The 21,829-nt window shown below is 61.3% G+C and overlaps 1 protein-coding gene across 11 annotated transcripts in view; it reads left to right on the top strand.

Annotated features, from left to right (window-relative positions):
* Positions 1–21,290, top strand: part of JAKMIP3 (Janus kinase and microtubule interacting protein 3) — a 99,174-nt gene extending 77,884 nt beyond the window's left edge. For 6 of the 11 annotated variants that reach the window (XM_045068758.1, XM_045068765.1, XM_045068763.1 and 3 more), the window contains 7 exons: positions 471–539; positions 626–703; positions 4,424–4,627; positions 5,732–5,797; positions 7,442–7,480; positions 8,169–9,119; positions 18,873–21,290. In XM_045068758.1, the coding sequence (XP_044924693.1) occupies positions 471–539; positions 626–703; positions 4,424–4,627; positions 5,732–5,797; positions 7,442–7,480; positions 8,169–8,327 (615 nt within the window). In that variant the 3' untranslated portion in view covers positions 8,328–9,119; positions 18,873–21,290. Of the gene's footprint in view, positions 1–470; positions 540–625; positions 704–4,423; positions 4,628–5,731; positions 5,798–7,410; positions 7,481–8,168; positions 9,120–18,872 lie in introns of those variants that run through there. The other 5 variants (XM_045068768.1, XM_045068767.1, XM_045068766.1 and 2 more) reach the window with 1 other exon arrangement.
* Positions 21,291–21,829: the final 539 nt, after the last annotated feature.

Genomic DNA, 21,829 nt, shown 5'->3' with positions numbered 1-21,829 from the left:
TATACCACTGGCTTTCTGTTCACCCCACCAGAGCCCTCCCCGGGGGCTGCTTAGCCGACCTGGGCTCCTTACCTGCAGCTGGTTCCTGGCCGCCAACCCCCCCAGCCAGAGCCTGCCTGGGAGGCCTGCTGTCAGCAACTAGTCCTGGGCCCCCAGCGGGAAGGGGAGAGGGAGTCCCGGCAAGCAGGGGTGCAGGGCATGGGATTGAGGGAAGACCTCTGCTGGCTGAGCGCTCTGTCCCCTGTCCCCACCGAACCCCTGCTCACACCCCTTCTCTCCCTGGGGAGTGAGGGACAGACCTCCTGGACAGCACGTGGGGGTGTCTGGAGGCTGGGCACCTGGAGCTCGCCACGCCAACCCAGCCCCCACTCCCAGGCTGTCTGTCGCACCTGGGGGACGGTGGGATGGCTTTGGTGCCTGCATGGCCACCCGCAAGGTCACCATCTCCTGCTCTTCCGGTTTGTGTCCAGTGGCTCCAGCAGATTGAGGAGACGGAGTCGGCCCTGCACCAGAAGATGGTTGACCTAGAGAGTGAGAAGGTCGGTGGGCGTCTTGCCTCGTGTGTGCAGCACGGCGACAGCAGGTGGGTGCCCGGGGCTAAGACGCGGGCCCCCTTGTGTTTCAGGAGCTGTTCAGCAAACAGAAGGGCTACCTGGACGAGGAGCTGGACTACAGGAAGCAGAGCTTGGACCAGGCTCACAAGGTGAGGGAGGCGCGCCCGCCGCTGCGGGGGGCGCGGGCTGCAGAGTCCGGGCAGGAGCGGGGGACGTGCTCCGGCTGACTGCCCTCTCTCGGGGCCTGGGTCCGTGGGACCGCCGTGGTGTCCGCCTCTGCGCTCCTCCCTGGTTGCTGAGGCCCAGGGAGGCCTGACTGCTCTGGCAGCAAACACTTCGCCCCGTGGATGTGGAGCTCACAGGGATCTTTAAAACGAGTCGAGAAATAGGATTCATGGACACATAACGTGTTTATAAATTAATCGAACATGGTTGACTGTTCGTAAAAAGCGTTCTCTGGGGCCTCCTGTGTGTGTCCCTGCCACTCCGAGGAGCGTACCTTGTGCCTGTCTGCACGCCTGCCTGGCCCGTGGGAAACACTCGCTGATACACTCGTCCCGACTGGGGGTGAGCCCGGAGATCTGGGAGTCCCCGGGGACACACCTGTGCCCTGGGACGCAGTCCTCACTGACACAGGTTTGACAATGAGAAGTCCCATTAGCGCTTCAGGCTGCCTTTGTTTCAAGAGGGTGAACTGAGACCTGGCACCACATCCTTGCTGCTCTGATTAGTCTGGCCAAGGGGCATCACGGGGGGCTTCCTGGAGGAGGGACACCCACACTTCTTCCCAGCGGTCAGTTACACCCCGCGTGCGTGCGGCCTCCCAGACGTGCTTCCCGGCCCACCTTGTGTCCCTCTAGACGGCCAGTCCTTGAGGTCAGGGCACGTTTGGCACCACCTCAGGGGAAGCTTCCAGGGGCCCTCGTGAGGCGAAGGGTCTGGAATAGACTGTGCGGGGAGAGGGACGCTGGAGGCCAAGGACGTCCCCTGTGGTAAGTAGAGGTACGAGTGCCCGCCTTCGGGAGTGTTAGCAGAGTGAGGTCACTGTGTGGAGAGCGCGCGGGTCACCAGCAAGTCCTGCCCAGCCGGGAAGCTGACGGTGTGATGTCTCCATTAGCCCCATCCGTCCCATGCGGGTGCCGGTGCTGGTGCTGGCAGCCCACTCACCAGCCAGTGGCAGCGGGACACCTGCGGGACACCTGCGGGACACCTGCGGGACACCTGCGGGCACGGCCGCAGAGAAGGTGGTGGAGGGCAGTGGCCTCAGAGAGCCGAGCGGGCACTGATGGACCTTCCCAGAAATACGGGCCATGTCCCTGCTTCCAGTCCGCGGTGCTGGGTGGGAAGGATACCAGGGAGCAGCCGGACGCCCGTCCCCACCGCTGCCCGCTGTGCTCCAGTCCTGAGACCCAGACACAGGCACGGAGGGACAGCTCAGCCCTGGGCCCTGGGCGTTCCTCAGGGCCCAGCTCAGGAATATGTGCATCGGTGCCGGAAAGACAGGCCAGTGTGGGGGGCATCCGAGTGGGCTGTATGTCTCACATGTGCACACACAGACACACATGCACACACACACACACGCACGTGTACAAACACACACGCACACCCACACACGCATGTGCACCCCAGAGAGTGGGGTGCCCTCGGGGGGCTGCAGGGCTGCAGACACCTGCCCAGGCTTCACCTCCTCCCTGCTCTGAGGACACAGGCTGTGGCAGAGGTTGTGAACGGGAAGTGAAGGTCCCCACACATGGGGCCACGCTCAGGGAGTGCTGGCCCTCGGGTGGCGCTCTGCTAGGGGGAAGGCCGCTGTCCCTCTCTCGTTTCCAGCTTTGTGCGCAGCCTGTGGGGTGCCCGCGCTCGGCACCCCCACCGGCACGATATTTGCTTGTAAATGCCAGGAGCATCTCCCAACCGCTGAGCTCTTCTGCCGTCCAGAGGGGCCGGCCTGGGCTGCGAGCTGGTGGGGCCGCTGCGGACAGTTTACTTTGCAGCTGTCAAGACCAATAAAATGTGAGGCCACAAGGGTTTTTTTCGTTCCCTGAAATGCCCACGAAACCTGAAAGCACTTTTCATAATGATTTTGCCTGAAGAAAACACCCTTCGCTTCTGAAGAAGTCACATTTTTTATGAGAGGTCGGGTTTCTGTAGTGTAGGAATTTGGTTTTTCCAAAGATTGTTCAGGAAAATCTCCAGGGGAAAAGGCTTTAAAAGTGTTCCGGATCCGACTGGTAAACCCCTAGGAATTTATACCAAGGTGAGCACTTAGTCCGCTGAGCTGCGGCACACGGGTCCTTCTGCACTGGTTCATGGTGGTTTCTTTTTGAGAGGGCAGGGGGGTGAGGCCCACGCTCCGCGCAGTTCTCTCCTGGTCCCCGGGGCCCCCTAGCGGCCGTTCTCCGGCCCAGGCACCCGCGGCCCCTGCTCGGCCTCCCTCATCAGCCTCGGCTTCAGCCCCGGCCTGGGAGCCCCAGGGTCCGGCCCCCACTCAGCCGGCCAGCGGCCAGCTTCTCTGCTTCCCTCGCGTGTTCTCGCGGCAGAGGATCTGTGGGACTACGGGTCCTTCCCCGGAGGCCTGCAGTGGGCGCTGTGGCCCCTCGCTGTAGGGAAGCACATGTTCGGGGACCAGCAGCATGGGGCATGACGGCCTCTCTGCATCTGAGCCCTCAGGGGCAGGGTGAGGCCTGGACTCCAGAGCCCCCTGCAGGGTCTGGACCTCAGCTGTCCCCAGCAGGACCCCATGCACATTGTCCAAGCCCACTTGTCTCCCGACCTGGGGCCGATAAGAACAGTTGCCTCGGGGAAGGGGTGGGCACTGGACAGCTCTGCAGGGCTGGGGTCCTCTCCCAGGCTGCGCAGGGCACCCCAGGCCCGGGGTACAAGTTCTCGGCATTCGGAGAGTGGAGGTGGTAACTTGGGCGCACAGGGCCCTGCGGCCAGCGAAGATGAGACCGCGTCCAAGGCAGTGAAGAGCAGCCGAGAGGAAGGGCCACGCTCCCAGAGCCCAGAGGCTGGTCTCAAATGCAGTGTGGCAGGACGCGCTCCCTGTGAGGCCACAGGGGAGGGTCTTTCATGCCTCCTCCGGCTCCCGGGGGCTCCAGGTGTGCCCCAGCCTTTGTCTCTCCACGTGGCTTCTCCCCCATGTCTTTTGTGACCACGTCCAAGTCCCCTCTCCTTGTAAGGACACGAGCCATGGGATCATTGGATGCCGCTCCCCATCCAGCATGATTCCGCCCTAGTGTGAAGACAGCAGCAGACAGCCTAGTTCTAAATATTGAGGCCACATTCATGAGATCCAGGGGTCAGGACCTGAATATATCTTCTTGGGGACATGACTGACCCACCATATGTGACATGGAGGACCGCAGAGTGGCCGGCCTCCCCTGGGGAGAGGCTAGAAGTCAAGGCCCTCCCGCACGTCTGTCCTTACATCCGACAGACCCCTGTGAGCACTGCCGTTCTTCCTTCTGTGGGGCTCGTAAACCCCGGGTTTGAGGACGGCCGTGAGCAGGGGGAGACGCCTTCCCTCTGCTGCCATTCCTCCGGGCCCCTTGGGGCCGTCCCCCTACTCTGGTTTCGAATATCTGCTTACCTGCTTTCCAGATATCAGTGTGAGCTAAGGCTCTACCTCCAGAGTTTCCTTGCACACGTCAAAGCCCGTGTAGAAGTGAATGCGCTCGTGGTGACGACTCCTGGGCTGGGTGTCCACTCCGCAGGTCGTGTAAGCTGGCCGAGGCGGAAACAGCCCCCGCTGTGGGGTGGTGTGGAGGCGCTGGCACCCCCAGGAGTCACCCCCAGGAGTCACCCCCAGGAATCACGGGGCTCCCTTTGGCCAGCCGGCCAGACTGACGTGCGCCCTCCCACCCCAGCACATCCTGGAGTTGGAAGCCATGCTGTACGACGCCCTGCAGCAGGAGGCCGGGGCCAAGGTGGCCGAGATCCTGTCGGAGGAGGAGCGTGAGAAGCTCAAGGCGGCCGTGGAGCAGTGGAAGCGGCAGGTGATGAGCGAGCTGCGGGAGCGCGATGCCCAGATCCTGCGGGAGCGCATGGAGCTGCTGCAGCTGGCCCAGCAGGTGCGCGGGGGCGGGGCCGGGGGCGGGGCCGGGGGCGGGGGCGGGCGGGGGCCGGGGGCGGGGCCGCGGGCGGGGCTCCGGAGGGGCTGGGAGCTCCGTGGGCGGAGTCCCAAGCCCACGCCCCCGGGCCAGCCCCCGGCCCCAGTGGCCACGCCCTCCCAGGACAGGCCCTTGAGCCACGCTGCCCGCCCTGGCAGACCAGCCTCTGGCTGGCATGTCCCCTCTCTTGGGACCTCTGGCTGCGAGGTTTCTAAAGTGCCTCCTCCTTTGACACTAAGGGCATGACTAAAGCGTGGTCTGTGAACCGCATTGTGGACGGGAGCTGACCGTGACCTTCTTTTGACCTTGGGCACTTGAGGACTTCAGGCTAATCCAACTGGTCCCCTCTACCAGCAAGTGAGGGACCCTGGCGCACTGGACAGCCTCTGCTCCCCCGGGGGCACCCGTGGGGCCTGGAAAAGCCTCCACAGATGTGTTCCGTGTTCAGGGCACCCCAGATACATGGCCCCACTTGCAAAGTCACATAAGCTAGTGACCCCGGCGTTACCGTGAATGTTAGGGTAGCGTCTGACCAGAGCATCAGCCTCCTGCCAGAACACTCGCCGCGAGATTCAGGTGGTCAGTGTGGGGACCACACCTGGGGGCCCGTCCTTACCATCAGACAGGCTGCTTCCAGGGTCCAGGCATCCAGGTCCAGTGAGGACGCATGAATGTGCATCTCGTGAGCCTGGTCTACCAACGGAAATACTAGGGGCGTGACCTTCGCAAGGGGGTCCCTCCTGGGATGGCTTCCTGACCTGTGGTGGCTTCATGCTGCCGGTGACATCTGGGAAGGGTGTGAATCGATTTCTGGGGTGTCCAGCATATGGTTTCTCATCTGAAGTTGTGGGGGTTGGAGGAGCAGAGCAGCTGACTGCGGAAAGCTATGTCCGTCAGGGAAACCGAGGTGAGCCACGCCGCTGCCCTGCTCCGCCACGGCTGCCGGTGGTGTGGGATCTTGGACAGCGGACGGTGCGGGCTGGCCGCGGTGCTGTGGCTCGTCCGCCGTGTAAACGGACGACAAATACTCTGATAAGTGAAGGCTTTCCTCCTTTACCACTGCAGAGAATTAAAGAGTTAGAAGAAAGAATAGAAGGTCAGAAGCGGCAAATAAAGGAGCTGGAGGAAAAGGTACCGTGCATGCGGGTTCGGGGTCTGTTTTGTGCGCGGGGAGGGGTGCCGGTTCGCGTGCTCCCAGCCTTGGGGTGATGGTGAGCAGGAAGCCGAGCTGCCTTGCAGGGGCTGCATCTCTCCCAGACTCAGTTTCCCCAGCTGCAGCAGTGGGAACTGGGGCCCGCGACCTAGGGTCCTTTTAGGGCTGGAGGTCGTGCCGACCTGTGGGATTCCCCCACATTCATCAAGCAATTGGTCTAAAAGTCAAGTTCCTGAAATGCTGGCTTCTCTTCTTGAAAGCAGGTTGTCTGTCCAACACCGGTCTCTGGTTTCTGGCCCTTAATGCACCTGCTTTGGGGTTTAGGACACGCAGGGGCTGGCGTGCAGGGAGTTGGGGGCCTGGGACAGACCAGCTGGCTCTTTTCCCGGACCCCCAGCCCTGTCAGGCATGGAGTCGTGGGCGCTCTGTCTGCTCAGTCCAATTCCACCCTCCCCAAATCGAGGTGCCTGGAGGGAACCCTGCCTCTTTCCATGGGGTTTGCTTCGTTTAGGGGCCGTTCTTTCGCTGTGACTTCGGGTTGTTTTCATATCTCCGTGGTCACACTGATGGTTGCTTAGAGTGCGTCTCACCAAATGACTGGCTCCGCACTGGGCACTGAGCAAAGTGGCCCATGGAGCGACTGCCCTACCTTGGCTCTTCTAGAAAGAGCAGGAGGCCACTGCTTGCACGGGCGCTCCGTTAGCCGCGCGGCCCAAGGAGGAGGCCGCAGAGGCCCCGTGCCCACGGGGGAGAGTGGCCCCTTCCAGAGGCCGCCCAGCACACCCCATCCACCCCTGCTGCCCAGGGACAACACCTGCCCCTTCCCTGGGCCCTTTACTGTCGTCTGCCTGGCGGTCGTCATGGTGACTGTGTAACCTCGTGGTGCCCGTGAGTGCCCGTGAGTGCCGTGAGCAGTCCCCAGACTTGCGCAGGCTGGGAAACAGGGAGGTGTTCCTGCAAATAGGATTGGTGGCCCTGTGGACGCCAATGCGTGGGGAAGCCTCCACCAGGCCCGGAGGGGCAGGGCAACGTGCTCAGGGTCTCTCCCCGCACATAAACCTGTTTCCCTTTGCATCTTAACCTGAGAACGTTTGTGTGCATGATCCACTTGGATTTTAGACACCAGGTGTGAATTCCTGTAACGTGTCTGTGCCGCTGTCGGAGCTCCTCCCGCACCTGAGTTGGCGGTCCCCCGTCCCCAAACCCCGGGTGAGGCTTCCGGGTGGCATCTCTGCAGGCTGCTGGCTCTGCCGCTTACCATGGGATGGGGACGACGTCTTGTCTGGGTGCTGGGTTTGCCCGGCCCTCAGAATGTCTTCCCACAAGACGCCGTCCTCGCGTTGCGCCAGCAAGGGTCCTGAGCAGCAGCTCCGCAGAGGAGGCAGCACAGGCGGCTGGTGGGGGCGCGTGTGCGGGGCGCGGGGCGCACAGTCCTCACGCACCGGGACCCACGCACCAGGGCCGCTCCCGGGCCTGGCGGAGGTGCGTCTCGTTCTGTCTGTGATCGCGGCCTTTCTCGCCAGAGCTCCACAAACTCTTTTTCTCTCTTTCTCCCTCCATGTCTCTGCCCCCCACCCCCGCCCCTTTTCAGTTTCTATTTTTGTTCTTATTTTTCTCCTTAGCTTTCATTCTGTGGTCATAGCGCGCCTGGCCCCGACACGGTGAGTATCTCATCAGCTGGCGCCACCGGCGAGGGTCCCGTCCACCCCCCAGGGGCCCGTGGGGCCCCCGCACTCCAGCTGCCCAAGTGCTATTGGAAGGCCCAGATGTGTCCAGAAGGCTGTTCCAAATCCAGGGCCAGGATTCGGGGTCGGTCGGGGGCACCTGCCTCTCTCGAGGGGGCGGGAGTGTGGAGGACCCTTCACGAGGCACCGAGCCCACGGCAGAGGCGTGCGCGCACTCGGCTTCCCTGCTTCTGTGGCCTCGGCGGAGGCAGTGCCGGAGAGCACAGTCCTCTTGCCTTTCTTGTCCTTTTCCGCTGGTGCTGAGGACAAGCTGGGCTGACTCTGAAGAGCCCCCCAGAAATGCCCAGGCTTCCGCGACGCGCGGGTCTCATTCACAGACGTGAGACCAGCCGCCCGGTCGCCGTGTCATTACTGTGGCTTTAGACCAGGGCCACATGCTAGTCCTGACCCCTGCTTCCTTCCAACGTAAGAGGAGAGGACCAGCAGCGCTGGCCTCACCATCCCGCCCAGCCCATGGCCTGCCCTTCCAAGGATGTCTGAGGGGTTCCCTGAGGGGCAGCAGTGTACTCTCCTGTTCTCCGAGCCCACCCGTACCCCGTCCCTCCAGCCCTGTCCTCTCCAGAGAACCCTTCCCGACGTGTGTCCGGCATCTTGTGTCTTCCAGCCCCCAGAGGAGCCAGACCCCTTTCCTCCAGTGGGACCAGAGGCCAGCAGGTGCCTGGGCAGCAAAACAAGATGCTGCGTCCCATTCCTGAAGCCCCAAGAGGATCTGGTCTCTGGGGACCCCGTCCCGTTGAGGAAGAGGGAGAAAGGGGGGCTTTGAGCACCTCTGAGTGGGCACCGTCCACTCTGCTGAGCCAGACTCAGAACTTGTTTCTTGACTGGGCATCCTCTGGGAGCGGCCTGATCCTGGCTGTTGGACCCTGGGTCCCCCCTCGGGACACAGCCTCCTGATCCTGGTGACAAGGATGCACACGTTCCCTGCTGAGCAGGTGCTGAGAGCTGCTTCTGTGCAGGGCCGCCCACAAGCCGACACCACCCCCACCCCAACCCTGCTCCTCAATCGCTCACAAAGCTTGGACGAAGCCTTCAGGAAGAACACAGGCAGCCCAGAGAGGACCCAGGGAAGCCTGTGGCCACGGCGGTGACCTCCATCCAGGGAAGCCCAGGTGGGTCACAGGGCACGTTCCGAGGACAGCTTCCCCTGGTCCCGCAGGTGGCCTGTGAAGACCCGCTTGCTGGGTCCCGCGCACCTGCTGGCCGGCACGCCCCTGCCTGGTTTGAAGACGCTGTTGGCTCAGGAGCTGGTGTGACTCCTGCACACACCGTGCCGCCACCGGCTTCCAGCCCGCCCTGAGCCGCATGGAGGAACACGGGGCTGACCAGAAGGAGCATGACGGTGCGAGGTGGGATGAGCGAGCACCCCAGCCCACTGGAGAGGGGCCTGGGTTTCCTGGAAGGCCCCGGCACCTGGCGCACTGCCCCCCACGACCACCTGGAGGCGTGAGCTGCAGAGGAGCTGAAGGGGCCCGAGGGCCACGCCCACTTGAGGGCAACCACGCACCTGGAGTCCTGCGGACATGACAAGGGAGCCCGACGTCCAGGTGGGGAGCAGGTGAGTGCCCTGGTCTCAGAGACCCATTTTTTCTCTCCACTGTTTGGGGTCCTTGTCAGTCTGCTGGGACCTGCCCTGCAGCAGGAGCCCTGGGTGACTGTCCAGACCCACTTCTCACCACCACCCTGGACCAGAATCTGCTCCCTGATCGGGGGCGCCCCTCCGTGGGCTCCTTAGGGGCCCTCAAGGGCTGAACCTCCGTGGGCTCCTTGCCCAGATCCAGGACATCTCCCCCAGGCCTCTGAGCGTCCCTGAGCTTCCAGGTTCAAGGGTGGCCTCACCTCCCAGCAGGGAAGAACTGTCCCAATGAGCTCCAGCCCCTGTGGGGTCTGCTGGCCAGCCCTGCCCACCCCGAGCCCCCGAAACTCCAGGAAAGGGACGTCCCCTTCTCCTGAGCTGTGGCCCCCAGGCCCCTCCCCTTCAGGCACAGTCAGGAGTTTGGCCTCCTGGCCCCTGGCTCGTCTCTCCCTGCCTGTCCCCCACCCTGCCCCCCCAGGCTAGGAGGCCACAGGAGGGTTGGGCCCAGGAGGGGCGCTCCAGGGCTGAGGCCTCTGTTTCCAGCAGAGTCTCCTGAGTGAGGTGTTGCTGGAGGCCGAACCGTCCACGTGTTCTTGACCGCATGTCAGCCATGGTGGCCCCACGCAGCGCTGTGGATGCCCCAGAGCTGTGAGCAGGACCTTCCTGCGGGGGGATCTAGAACCAGGACAGCAGAGACTCTGGGAGCAGGTGCTGGGCAGATGCAGCTGCCCCGGGGAACAGGGCCTTCAGGCTGGCCCTCGGTGGCCTCAGGGCCTGGATGGGGCTCCCAGGGAGCACACACTGGGGCGCCCTTCCCTCGGGGCTGGCAGGGTGCAGCGGCAGCAGCAGACACACCGCAGGGCTGCCCCCTCGTGGGTGTCAGAAACCCTTACCGGTGTGCAGGCCCGGAGGGAAGCACGCCTCCCCTCTGCCCAGCTGCCCGGGGTTCAGGGGGAGCATTCTCGAACAATCACCAAGGTAGGGACCAATGTCTGAGACGGGGCCCCAGTCTGGCCTGTCGCAGCAGCGGGGACAGGGGCTCCGACCGCCTGCCAGGCCGTGCGCGGGACCCTGGGGCCAGCTCTTCCTCTGACAGGCGGGGGCAGCCCCACGGCCGCGGCCGAGAGCAAGCACGTCCGTACATTGTAGCACGGGGGGGGAGCGGCGCTACGCTTGATCTCCGGGTGACGGCAGCACCTGCCGGGCTCTGCCACCGTGGTGTCCCAGCCAGTGACCACATGGGGAGAGGCCCCGGAGGCCACAGATGTCCTGTTTCTCCACAGGCTTTTGGGCACTGAGCTTGGCACCCGTCAGCAGCCTTTGTGCGGCCGTGGTGGCCCCGGGGCCCTCACGGTTTCCTGGGCCCCGTCGCTGCTGTGTTCTTCCATTCTCTGAAGAAAACCCGACCCTGTCCTATCGTTCGTTTCTCTGTCTGGTTATTCTCGCCAGTACGGACTTGGGCACACTTACTTTATTCTGCGGGCTACAACCCAGCACCGTCACTGGTTACCTTCCGGGCCTGAGCCATGGGGCATGTGTTCGTGTGACTCCTGTGTCTGCCTTGACATGCCCCGTCTGCTGAGTGAGCACATTCCTAATTTCTGCCCCCAGGCTGGGCTTGTCGTGTCCCTGCCCCAAGGAGTGCCTTCCTCCTTTGCAGGATGGTGCTTAGGACCTGACTTCGCTGGTGCTGGAGATGCCCCTGGCCCTGCGGCATTATCTCTAGGCTGACCTAGGGGAGGAGCATGGACGTACTCATGAACACGCACACGTCTATGCATATTTCTGCATCCATCTGTCCGTCTACCCTGCATCTGTTCATCATCCATCCGTCCATCCGTCCGTCTGTCCATCATCCATTCATGCATCCATTTGTTATCCATCCGTCCGTCCATCCATCCATCCATCTATTCACCTGTCCATCGGTCTGTCCATCATGTAGCCATCCATCACCCATCCATCCATCTGTCCATCATTCATCTGTCCATCCGTCCATCCATCCATCCATCTGTCCATCATCCATCCGTCCATCCGTCCATCCATCTGTCCGTCCGTCCGTCCGTCGTCTGTCTGTCTCTCTATTGACCCGTCTATCCACCATCTATTCCTCATCTGCTATAAAACTGGGAGTTCATAACTGATACGTCCAGTCCCAGGCTAACAAGTCCAGCTCCAGCCCCCCTCGAGTGTCTGTGGCCCCTTTCTTTGGCTCCCACCATGCTCAGCCCCCGTGGAATGTGGAACAGCTTCACCGCTGCCGACTGCACACCCTGTGGGGAACCTCTGCCAGCCCGGGGGACCCCATGCACAGTCCTCAGCCTGGGGCGTCCAGACAGATCCTGTTTTCCGACGTGACGTGGCTCCGCGGTCTCCCTCTCTCCCAGTGGGGCTGCGCCGCCCGTTGGTCCCCTTCCCCACACGCTGACTTCTGTTTTGTTTACCCTCCGTAAAGTTCACGATCCGGGCCGTGCAGTTCTCTGGGCTTCGGCATATGCGTGTGCCCCCCACGGGGCTGACGCAGGACTGTCCCACCAGCCTCAACTCCGTCTCGTGTCCCCTGCAGTCACTGCTGCAGTCACCCCACCCCCACCCAACCCCTCAGTGTTGGACCTAAGAAAACCTTGCCTGATTCAAACCAGTGGTGCTTTCTGCCACGTTTCCTTCTAGAATCACATGGCTTGATGTCTGGCACATCCAAGACTGGTTCCCAGTCCTTTCTTGCACACGGGGCATGGTCTGGGCCACAGCACGTGTTTCTCCTGCAGTCATCTGTCCCTCGCTCTGTCCAGCCCTCCGTGACGAGCTCTCCACAGATCTGGCTGGTTCACGTCCTGTCCTGGCTGCAGCCTCCTCCCCAGCCCTGGGGGACAGAGCTGCTGACTGCTATCACCTGTCCACGTGTCCGTTATCATCTAGCTGTCCACGCATTCATCCCTCCGCACTGTGCTGGCCGTGCCTGGTCCCTGCTGGTTCCCAGGGTGGAGGCCAGATCTCCGGGGACCATGCCTGCCTGCTCCGGGTCTGCAGGCCAGACATGTGAGACATGAACTGTCAGCACACCCGGATTTACGGCTGCCGGCGAGCAGCTGCTCACTGCCCAAGCCTGGCGTAGATCGCTAACGCTGTGCAGCCTCCAGGTGGGCCGCACAGGACAGCCATGTCGCTGTCCTTGAAAAGCAGGGAGAAGCCTCTCACGCTCACGGTCCGTCCACAGCGGACGAGCGTTGTGTGCGTATGGAACAAGAAACTGCGTTTTAAAAATATCTGTCTATACCTGTAGATTCTCCATGATAACGCAGTGACATTTTCTTCTTCAGAGCGGCTCATTTACTGGTCCATCTACAGAGCAAGAGGCAGGATAAGGTTCACCCAAGTGTGCGTGGCAACTCTCTGAAGCTTTTTGTCCCCGGGAGTGGTGGCTGAGTTTGGAGGATCGCCACTCTCAGGGGCTGCCTGTCCGTCTCGGGAGCAGGGACAGGGCCACTGCCGAGGTAGGAGAGCCCCCTAGAACCTCGGTGCCTGCTGTGCTCCCGTGGGACCCTCCCCGGGCCGCCAGCCCTGCCAGGGAGTGTGGTGAAGTTCGAAGTCGACCTCTGCCCCAGGTGGACACGAAGAGGGACTGGGACCGGAGCCGTCAGACGTGTGCCTGCCCGATGGTGGGTGAGAAGCCCGTGCAAACACCCTTTTACGTGAAGCCACGCTGTGGCCACACTTGTGTGTCAGGATAAGCTCGCTAGGAGGTCACTGCTGGTGCGCAGAATCGGCTGGTTCCCGGACTGGTTCCTGCCCCAGGCTTGCCGCGGGCCCCGGAATGTCCCAGCAACCATTCTGTTCCTTGTAACCTCTGTGGACACACTGACGTCTAGGTCCGAGCCCGGCTCCTCCCCTGCCCCCTTCCCCGCGGCGGCTGCGCAGCGGCCCAGTGCAGAGCTTCGTGCCGGACGCCCGTGTTCGTCAAAGGCGTCGTGTTGTGGTTGCGCGAGTCACTCTGTAGGGAGGCGTCACGCTTTCCGTGCTTTTGGACGCACGGTGCACCTGCTGCCCTTGTGCCAAGAGCCACAGCTTGTCGAGCGTTCGCTGCATCGTGACCTCCCTGGGACCTCCTGCCGGACGCCTGGGGTTGCTCTTGGGAAGCTCATGGGTGTGGAGAGCCTCTGCGCATCCACTCAGCATCGGGACGCGGGGTCGTCGGAGCCCGAAGCCTAGCCCGAGGGCGCACCCCCAGAGTCTCTTCTGGTTTACACTGCGTTCAGAGCAATTTATTTTTGCTCTTTGCTTAGAACTCGTTTTCACCTTGTCATGGAAGGCTCTGACCTCATGAGACTCGCTCACAGTCTCCACGGAAGAGCGGCCGCAGCGGCGCCCTCCCCTGCCCCGCCAGGCGCGCTGTTGTCCTGGGCATTCGTCGTATTCCCAGCCCGCGGCTCGGGGCTGGCGGCCAGCTGTCTGGTCATCCAGGACGTCACCATCTCGGTGACAGCAGTAACGGATCTCCTCACTGGAATGGCCATGAAGCCATTAGTAACAGATGCCTTATTAGAGAAGGCGGTGTCGGAAAAAGACAGTGCGGCGGCCCCTTCCAGGGCTGTGGGAGCAACTGCCTGGAACCTCGGCTGGAAACAAGACCCAGAACCGCTGGAGAACGAGGCAGAAGTTGTGTGCATGGGTGTGAGCCCATGTGCATGCCTGTGCACCTTGTATGTGCGGTGTGTGTCCTGGGGACTGGGGGACGTTGGTCCCAGGAGCCGGGGCCTCACTTACCATTGGTGGATCCGTCTGAGACACACAGCAGTGTGGACAGTCAGCGAAGGGCCTGCTGGGAGGCCCTGGAGCCTCTGGCCTTGCCCAGCCTGTGAGGGAGACCGGGCTGAGCCCCCTGGCAGGGCTGCTCTGTGACTCCAGCTGTGGAGCCTCTGGAGCCCCTGTGGTGCCCCCTCCCCACGTCCCCCTCCCACGAGCCTGCAGTGGACCGAGCTTAGGAGGGAGGTTGAGAACTAGTCCCAGGCCAGTGCCTTAGCAACTGAGATGGAGGCATCCTGTCCTGTCCTGTCCAGCGGGGCTCACGGCCCGTCCCCACACTGGTCCCGGCATCCATCTCTGCTGGCTTGGCGTCTGCTTCCCTCTAGGCCAATGGTCTAGTTTGCCTGACCACCAAGGTCATTAGGTCAGCGGACCAGGGGTCCCTGTCAGCCCCGGTGGAGGAAGGCCACAGAAGACGACGCAGGAACTCAACTCCACAGAGACGGCCTTCCAGCTTGAGAGGGGCCCCCGCCGCGGCACACCCCGAAGAGCCCAGGGCCAGGGCGGGGCCGACCTGGAGTCTGCTCTCTTGGGCAGCCCGCAGGTACCGAGGCCCTGGACCAGCGAGGGCATGGACCCCCACGCTGGCGCCTGCTGGGATTCTGGCCCGGAGGCCCCTCCACAGGGACCGTCGACCCCTCCTGGTCCTGAGGCTGCGAGCGAGCATTTTCTGTCTTGGCTGTGGGAGACGCCTTCTTTGGTGGGATTTTCCTGGGACGTTCGGGGACTTCATGGTCTCCAGGCCCGCTTGGAGCTGCGTCAGTGGGCGCGCCGCCGTGGCCGTCTGCCTGGGGCTCGGGGAGAGCCGCCAGCAGGAGACGTGGTGATGGCACAGAGCCAGCAGGCCTGGGCTCGGCTCCTGCCGCTGCCCCGAGGGACGCGTCCACACCGGGTGGGGTGACCTCTGTCTGCCCCGGCCTCGAGGTGTGGGCATCTGTGGGTAAGGCGCGGTCCTGGTCAGGCTTCCCAGGAGCCCCGGGACGGGCGGGATGTGTGTCTGTGTCTGTCTCCATCGGCCCGTCCGTGGAGGGAGTTTTAGCAACGACCCGGCTGTCGCAGGAACGGACACCTGCGTCCTGCAGGCTGCGGACCCAGCGGGGCCTTGAACACCAGGGCAGCCTGAGTCCACGGGTCTCAGCTGACGCCATAAATTCCCATCCAAGGGGAGCCCTTGATGCAGCCCAAGCCTGAGGCCAGAAAAGGCCACTGTCGCAGCGCACGGCCAGGCAGGGGGTCTCCCTCCATCCTTTCTTTCCGGTGGGCTTTCCTTCACCTGGTTGGGTGAGGCCCACCGGCACGGGGCCAGCGATCTGCTTTATTCAGCCTGTGGATGCGGATGCTGGCCACCTCCAGAAGCGTCCTCTCAGACACAGTCGGGCTAATGTTAGCAAAGGCCAGGGCCATCCAGTTCATGCAGGAAATGAACCGCCGCAGCCTTTGAGAGCCCTGGGGCCACATCCTCACCGGTGAGCAGTAGCTCACCCATGGGGCCGCTGCCTTTCCTGTGTGCTCACCAGGCTGCCTCTGAGTCAAAGCCACAGGAGGACACAGGGCGGAGCGTGGTGTGAATGGGGATGTCGCCCGAGGGCGAGGACCGGCCCAGCCTCATGCTGGGCCTCCCCCAGGCTCCGCTCTGTGCGGCTGGGGACGGGCTCACGGATGCCAGGGCGGGCAGGGACTCATGGCCACGCGGGCGCCCGCCGGGCTGGGCCACCAGCTGCGGGGTTGTCAGAAGGCCTGCAGGGACCTGGAAGCGGGGAAGCGTAGCTGGTTCTCTGAGTGAGGCTCTCTATTTCCTGATATTTCCCCACGTCAGAGCTTTGGGGAAAAAGACCTTTGCTCTAAGCACAGTTAGTTTTGCTGTTTGTCTCTGGTTTGGAAACGTTTGGCTACACTTTCCCAGACACATAGCTTATGTGGGAAGGTTCTGTTCTCCGCCTCAAAGTGGATGCTGTGTGCACGTGTGCGGGTTCTCCCGGGCCTGGGGTACAGGAAGTCGGGGTGGGGCTTGGGGACAGAGAGCAAGGGCAGGGCCGCAGGGTGTCTGCGGAGGTGGCTGTCACCATCCCGCGTGGGCCTGGCTTTCCTCATCTCGTGTGCGTTTCTGGAAACCCTGGCGCGGCGCAGGTCCAGGCTTTCCCTTGGCGCTCACCATCTGCAGCTGGCGCCCATCCCGGGGGGCTCCTCCGACCCCAGGAAGACGCTGTCTCCTTTGCCAACAGCTTTCTGTTTCCCAACAGTGGAGGTCCCAGCGGGAATTCCCGGCACAAACACAGATGGTGGGAGCCTGTTACGCTCTATTTTGACATTGATCTGAGTACTGTTTCCTAACCCATATGTACGATTCCGTGCTTACCCGTGCGTCCCCCGTGGGGTCCCACTGGCAGCCTTCCCTGAGGCTCTGCCCTCATCGTGTCTGTTGGGCTGGGTGTCTGCGTGCAGACGCCTGCTGCCCGCAGGGCGGGAGCCGGCCGGCCTCTCACCCTCTCCCGCCCATCTCGGCATTCAGGCAGTGAGAGCTTGTCATGCTTCGGTTATCTGCCTGTTCCTGTAGTTCATCGCAGTCCCTTAGCACAGCGGCTGCGACAGTTCTGCCCGAAGTGCTCCCTTCAGAAGGAGGGGTGAGGCTGTGGCCGTGCGTGCCTGCCCTGGCGGGGACGTTACCCCCATCACAGGACAAGCGTTCGTGCTCTGGCTCTGCCCCTGGGCTCTGAGCAGCTCTGGGCATCCTCGCCAGCCCCGCCCTGTGGCAGCAGTGCCTCCCCGTCCGGTGTCTCTCCTGCCACACGGCGCTCGGCCGTGTTCCCATCGGCGGGCTGGGACTTTTCTCGTGTGATGTGTGACCTCTGAGGACCCACGCGCTGTAGAGGTGTCCCAGCCTGCTCCCTGGGGCGTCCTTGGTGGGCCCATGTGCCCTCCGTGGTACCTGACCCCTAAGACACACTCAGACATTTGCCACAGGAACAGCCAAGCAAAGGAACAGGTATGTCCCTGGAGGCCCGACGCCACGACTTCTCCTCCCACGGCCGCACGGTCTGCCACAGGTCCCCGCAGCAGGAAGCAGAGCGTCCGGGCGTCTCCAAGACACCCACGTTCTCTGTGAGTCACCAGGAATCAGGGCCCGGCGCATGGGGGTCCCAGGGTTGAGACTTACCTCAGCGACGTGATCAGGCTGCACAGCTGGACCTGCAATCCTGAAGACTCGGTCTGGGGGGATCCAGGAACACCTTTCCTGTGCCCTCAGCCTCCCGTGGGGGCCACACGGAGCTCACCCCTCCCCAGCAGCAAGAAGGCAGCCATCTGTGTGCACAAGACCATCAGGCGCCCAGAAACTGGTGTTTGCCACATGTCACATCTCCCGTAGGAGCTGTCATGGCCAGCCCACCCGCACCCCCTTGCCCTGCGGGGAGAGCATCATAGGCGAGGCTCCCAGAGGCCAGTCAAGGGCTGACCTTGCCAGCGGGCCCTCCTGCCAACAGCAGCTCCAGCTCCTGCTCACGGAAGCACTCAGGGCTCTGCCCTAGCTCTGGGCCAGGGGCTTGATGGGGCACTGAGGGGGCCCCCCGTGGATGCCACAGGGGCCACAGACCAAGGTCACGCCCACAAGATGATCTCACACTCACCTGTCTCCGGGCTTTTATGGCTCCAACTTGGAGAAGCTCATGGTCTGTGCAGACAGTCAGGAAGTTGGGCCTGTGGTCCGAAAAGGGAGGGGCGGGGAGCGCCACGTCCCCCGGAGGAGGTGGGCCTGGGAGCCAGAAGGTGCTTGGGAAGCTGGGAATCCCGAAAGCAGAACCATGCCTCTGAGCGTGTGCAGGCGAGTGTGGGGCCGGTGCTGTGCTCATGGACGAGGGCAGAGTCACCCCTTCCGGAGACGGCGGTAGTGTGTGGCATGCGTTAGCACCGTAGGGCAGGACCCGCTCAGGCGAGCGCATCAAGCTACCGCAGGCAACCAGGTGCCATTGTCTCGTTCCTTCCCTTTAGAGAGCGAGGTTTTTAGGATTCTGCACGGTATTTTCCATCAGATGTTCTTCGTGTTTGTACGTGTGACGCTCATACCATAGACAGTTACTGTCTTAGCTCAGAGAAGCAGGGCCATGGTGGGGAGGGCTGGCGCGCACGTGGTCAGGGGCCCTGGCTCTGGTTGGCCTGGAAGTGTGACCTTGGTTGTTGGGGGTGGGGTCCCAAGATAAGATATCTTGGAGCCTCAGTTTTTCCGTCTGCAAAGTGGCGGGGCTGGGCTGGCCCTTCATCTCTAACATCCTGGAAATTGATGCCCGGAGGCGAATCTGCTTAGACGCGAATCCGATTGAAGAGACAGGACGATGTGTCACTTTAGTCGTCCAGAGACTCCGCTGTGGTGTGTGCTGGGGGTTGGTTTATGTGACCACCCAGTTTCCTTCCGCAGGAGTCAGGGGGCTCTTCCTTCTTAGCAGGTAAGTTAGAAACCCCAAACCAGAAGAATTCTCTGCAGCGTCTCCTACATTAGGAAGGTGTGTGCAAGCCCGGGGTCCTGCCCTGGACGCCCCTGCCCCACAGCTGAGGCAGGGCACCTCATCTTTGGGCGGAGGAGCCCCAGCAGCTCCTTCATGACTCATTCTAAACTGTTAACGTGTGAAGGGTATTAAGATTGGGAGCCTGGCAGCGGCCCACCGCGTGCGCAGTGAGAGGACGTGGCCATTGGGTATTCGGACGGACGGCTGCGCCAGGCGTGGCAAGGGAGCCCCGAGGCCACCTCCGCACTCATCTTTGTGGCTCTCCGAGGAGCAGGAGCAGGAGCTGCTGCTGGAGCCTCTAATCCAACCACGTGCAGAGCCCATGCTCCGTCAGCACCCTTGCCGGGGCGTCTCTCCAGACCTTCCCCCCGCGAGCCTTGCCTCCCAGGGCCTCAGTGGCTCCCACCGGAATAAAGCTTTTGTCTTCCCTCTTTTGCAGGGAGGACACAGTCCGTCCGTGAAGCCCGCGCTGAGCCCGACTTCCCTTCCTGCCGAGTGCCCTGGCCCACAGCCCGGGAGCGTCTTCCGGACACAGCCCGACTTCCGGGTGGGAAGTGGCTCTTCCATCGACGCCACACTTTTGGGGGCGCCAGGTGTGTGAGTGTGTGTGCCTGTGCATCCTGTGTGGGAGTCTCCGTGTATGCAGTCGTCTGTGCTCAAGCGGGAGACAACATCTGAGCTTTTTTGGGGCGCCTGGAGGTTGACGAGCTGCTGGTGACCCCCGCAGCCAGGTGAGAGTGTCACACACAACGGGGCTTGAAAGCAAAGCGAGCCGCATTTCTGAGGGGCCGAAGGGACGGGTGACTGCATCTGCAAGTGTCAGGCTCATTTTCTATGTGCGTCGGAAGGCCTGCTCAGCTCTGGTGCACACGGCTGGCGCCAGGCCAGGCTGATGCCCCCGGCTGAAATTGGGGAGAGCTGACAAGATCAGACAGACAGGCTTCTCTTCAGCGGGCGCGGGGTTTCCACTGGCCAGGGCACTGCTGCGTCGTTAACCCACACTCACCCGGGAAGGACCTGTCCTTTCCGTGGTCCTGAGAGCCACGGTTACGCGCGCCCTGGGCAAGGTACAGGTGAGTCTGTTGCTCCCGCGCCCGCCGCAGGGCTCTGCAGACCAAGTCGGAAATCTTGCTCCGTCCTCCGTGCGTGGCTTTGTCTCATCCCAGTGACTCCATCCTCTTGTCACACGTCATGCTCAGAACCGAATGGCAAAGGGTAGTCGAGCTCCTAAAGCTGCCGCGCAGCTGTGGGGATGCCCAGGCTGGGGCTGGCTGGAGCGTGGGACGCAGGAGTCCGGAAACTCCAGGCGGGGAGGCTCCTGCCGCCGCCCCATCAGCCGCTGAGTGGGCTGGCCATTCAGGAGCTGACGATGTGCACTCGAAACCCAGACCCACACTTCCCGTGGTCATGTGGATCCTCGTGATTTTGCACGTTGTACAACTGTCCGGAGCACGTCGTAGGCCATCCACACCCATGTCGGACAGTCTCATCATCGTTCTGTAATTTGAAAAGGGCAAACTCTGCGGGACAGAGAAGCATGGAGATCTGGACCAGTGCTCACCAAGTTGTTGTTTAAATGTAAAAGTGCAGAGTGAAAATGGCTCAGTGGATGTTGTAAGTAATATTCCATGCACCAAACCGCGACTGTACCCTTGCCACGTTCCTGGAGGCCACCGGGGCTGCGATGTCAGCTCTGTTCGTAGAGATCACAGCTTCTATTCCTGTGTCCCAGGCACCTTCTCTTCACCCAGTCACAAAATCTAGCAATTTGAGACTGGGCTTTTGGAAAAAAACAAAAACAAAAACAAAAAGCAAGCAAGCAAAAAGAGGATAGGAGGGTTTGTACTGATTCCTGCTAGTCCAGGGGCAGCTGAAGAATTCAGGTGTTTTACATGCCGTGCTCTTCTAAATCCTGGAGTATAGAAACCAGTGGGCTGCACTGAATTTCCTGAAAGTATCTGGGCTCGTTAGTGCAAACTCCTCAAATGGGACATCTGCGTGTCAGTACCACACTCTCTCATAGAACAAGAGGACGGACCAGAAGTTGCCAGAAGTGCTTGTTGTGGAGCCAAGAAGCAGACCTGCGTTATCTGCACGATCACACTGTGCCCACGATACCCAGAACAACACAGATGTTTTCATTTGTCTGCACCAGAAATCCACGTAAGTTGCGGTCCCTGGCCGACACGGATGTGCGTGCGTGTGTGCACCTCGTTTCCACGTGTCCACGGTCTGGAGTCCCAGCTGCTGAAGGACGGCGGCTCCTCCTTAAAGTGCTCAGCTCTTGCAGAACCCATAGCCTTCAGGACACCCCGCGTGCCTTACACGGCTTGGCAACACCACACCGGATGTCGGGAAGGGAGTGTGCCGGAGTGGGTTTGGCGGCAGTGTGACGTCAACCCACATGGACCATCACTGCATCACTGAAACCTTAAGATGGATTGTGTGTTTTAACACAGTAATGGATTTACATTTAGGCTCAGGAAAACCAAGTTGTAAATATATGTATCAAATCATATATTTGTTTACTGTATTTTAAAGAGCTTTATTGTAAATTTATGCAACCACGAATTAGGACTCATTTTACCATGGCAGTACGCCAGCCAGTGTCTCTGTTCCCTGAAGCAGGTCCTTACCAACCACATTCTAAATGTGATATTCTGTCCAGTGCTAAGCAGTATTCACAGGCCTAAAATAGGTTTGTATGGTGGTCAACTACAAAATTTTGCACATATTTTTGTATTGTGATTCCTATGATATATACCAGAGGATTTTTACTCATTTGTAAATTATGGTACAGTTTTAATAAAAAAGGTTTTAAATCTTAGAAGATCAAAATTCCCCTCTTCCCAAAGCATTAAAAGTCTGGGCATAGTGGCCATGTGAGCCATGTTCCACACCAGAAGGGGAACTGGGCCTCCTGCGTGCTGGAAGGGGAGCCAAGCTTCTTTTCTACAGCCTCATCCTGCCTCACGGAAAACCACCTGCAAGACGTGCTCTGAAGTCCCAGGTGCTGGCAGCCCCTGGCTGAGGTCAGCCACTAGGCAGGCTTCCTCCTGTAGCTGTTTATCAAGTGAGAACCAGAAGAGAAAATTTAAGTTTAGAAAAGTAGAAGAATTTCTGTGACTGATTAAGAACCCTGGGCACAAGATCTCACTTGCACTGACTTCACACAGGTAAGTAGAGGCTGTTTTATCCATCCGCTGCGGGCAGTGGAAACCAGAGGTGGGGCAGTCACTGATTCGGCTCTGCAGGAATGATCCTGCTACCCCAGAACAAGAGCCCTCTCATTGCCCAAACTGACATTTTGAAATGCTGCCGACTTAACAGAACAGAGGCTGGGGTAACTTTTCCTTAAAAGTCATTCTGTACAGGGCTTGACAGATGGACAGCATC

Source organism: Mustela putorius, unplaced genomic scaffold (assembly GCF_011764305.1).
Source record: "Mustela putorius furo isolate JIRA1106 unplaced genomic scaffold, ASM1176430v1.1 tig00003909_pilon_pilon_pilon, whole genome shotgun sequence".
In the NCBI taxonomy this organism is placed as follows: domain Eukaryota; kingdom Metazoa; phylum Chordata; class Mammalia; order Carnivora; family Mustelidae; genus Mustela; species Mustela putorius.
This window is presented reverse-complemented; position numbering and strand designations above follow the sequence as displayed.